At 47.4% G+C, this 1693-nt stretch overlaps 1 protein-coding gene across 2 annotated transcripts; it reads left to right on the plus strand.

Moving 5' to 3' along the window:
- The first annotated feature begins 291 nt into the window (after positions 1 to 291).
- On the plus strand, positions 292 to 1452 carry LOC147905640 (uncharacterized). 2 transcript variants are annotated; one of them, XM_087381118.1, is made up of 2 exons: positions 292 to 651; positions 740 to 1438. In XM_087381118.1, exons 1-2 carry the CDS (start codon positions 485 to 487, stop codon positions 1194 to 1196), a joined length of 624 nt encoding a protein of 207 aa, XP_087237244.1. In that variant the 5' UTR covers positions 292 to 484; the 3' UTR covers positions 1197 to 1438. The 2 variants fall into 2 exon arrangements, with proteins under 2 accessions (XP_087237244.1, XP_087237253.1); XM_087381127.1 differs by having other exon boundaries at positions 534 to 651; positions 730 to 1452.
- Positions 1453 to 1693: the final 241 nt, after the last annotated feature.

A 1693-nucleotide genomic window follows, 5' to 3' on the forward strand; every position in this document is an offset into this window, starting at 1 on the left:
TCTAGTTTTGTTGGAAGTTTGTTGTGTTTGGAGGTGCTGGCTATGATATGAGAGCTACTATTGGCTATGGCTATGGTGATTCGGTTCTGAGCAAGAGTCAGTTGAGGCCACCTCGTCTGAACATAAGATCCGGGCGGGCATCCTGTGAAATCAATTGCCATGAGGGAGGCAAGCGGGCGGGCGCGCGGGCATCTAGAGTGAAGGAGTGTGAGGCAACCAACCTGAGCCATGGGTAAAGAAAAGAAATTGTGTAACTAACTAGGGTGGGTATAGATGGTGTCTTTTTTTTATTTGGGGGGGGCGGGGGGCATCGTTTTGTGTTGCTGGCTATGGCGATTCGAGCTTGTGGCTGTGGCTATGGCGATTGGAGCTCATAGCTATGGCGCTGGCTATGGCGATCGAGCTTTCTGCTCGTGCAGCTTCTTCTTCTTCTTTTGCTCCGCCATCCTCTAACATGCTTTCATGAGCACATTTAGCCTCCAGCATGAGTCGTGATCCTGACCCCATCAGTATCCTGCCCTCTTCCAGTCACCTCGAGATCAAGAGCTTCTACGCCCCTCGCGACAGCCTCGCTTTCCACGATGCCTGCTCTATCCGCTTCAACGTCTTCGTTGCCGAGCAAGGTTTCGCTCCCGAGAACGAGTTCGACAAGTAAGTTGCTTTTGCTCCAATTTCTGGCTTCCGAAGCCGTCCTCCAACTCCTTGCTTCCCTTTTGACCGTGCTCGTAGCTTGTATCAGGATAGACGAGACTTGTGTGCATCTTTTGGCTTATTACGTTTCGCCGGCTTGGGGGGGGCGATCTGTACCGGTCGGTACGCTCCGTTTGCATCCGCTTCCGAACTCGACCGTGATCAGACTGAGTAGAATTGCGGTGATGAAGCCACACCGACATCAAGGGATTGCGAGAAGATTGGTATCTGTGGCTGAAAGTGTTGCTCGCAGTATGGGAATGACGCGGTGTATGATGCATGCCCAGGCGGACAAAAGGATCTTGTATGAAAGATTAGGTTATACCGTAATGGAGGTTGCTGAAAACGCTGAGGAGCAGAGTGAGAACGAAGAAGTTGTCAACCTAGGTGATGACGACAGCCTCGAAGGCACGGGAAGAGTTGAGAGAGATGATAGGAAGGGCCAATTTTTGGAGGAAGGCGTATGGCATGTGAAGATGTGTAAAGATATTTTACAACCAAATTGAATATGGTCTATTCCAAGAGTAAATGAGCGATCCGAGTTTACCAATCTATGGAGCTTCCTTTTCTTTTGTTCATTTCACGTTTGTGCTTTTCATTCAGGGCTTAATGCAGGCATTCCACTCTACCGACATTTCTCACCTGTCACAGCATGATACCAAAGCGATTTGCGCTATATGTTCATGTCCCAATATTTGCATAACAGTCCTGTATGTTGAGCCACGTTTCTGAATTCATGCAAGGATGTTTGATCGTTGATCTTGAAGATTCTGTTGTCTTCTGATGATGCCTACAGTAGCTCTGAAAATGTGTATTTATGGGCATTTTGTAACATTCTGGAGCATGGAAAATTTTGTTTTTGCGAGGGTTGATACAATTCCAAACATGTTAATTATCACACTATATCAGCACAATGATTGGAACGTACGAGGCTTTGGTAGTTCTCCTCCTTATTATGAGTGTAAAAGGTTTGTATCATGCGTGATTTAACGACCCAGTTGCA

The sequence above is a fragment of the Dipteris shenzhenensis genome, chromosome 1 (genome assembly GCF_047967505.1).
Source record: "Dipteris shenzhenensis isolate YYH24624 ecotype China chromosome 1, Dip_SZ_1.0, whole genome shotgun sequence".
NCBI classification, from domain to species: Eukaryota; Viridiplantae; Streptophyta; class Polypodiopsida; order Gleicheniales; family Dipteridaceae; genus Dipteris; species Dipteris shenzhenensis.

Excerpts from the sequence above, each read along its gene's own strand:
- LOC147905640 (XM_087381118.1), top strand. The coding sequence starts at position 485 with ATGAGTCGTGATCCTGACCCCATCAGTATCCTGCCCTCTTCCAGTCAC. Across the intron at positions 652-739 it reads CCCGAGAACGAGTTCGACAA|GATAGACGAGACTTGTGTGC; the intron begins GTAAGTTGCTTT and ends AGCTTGTATCAG.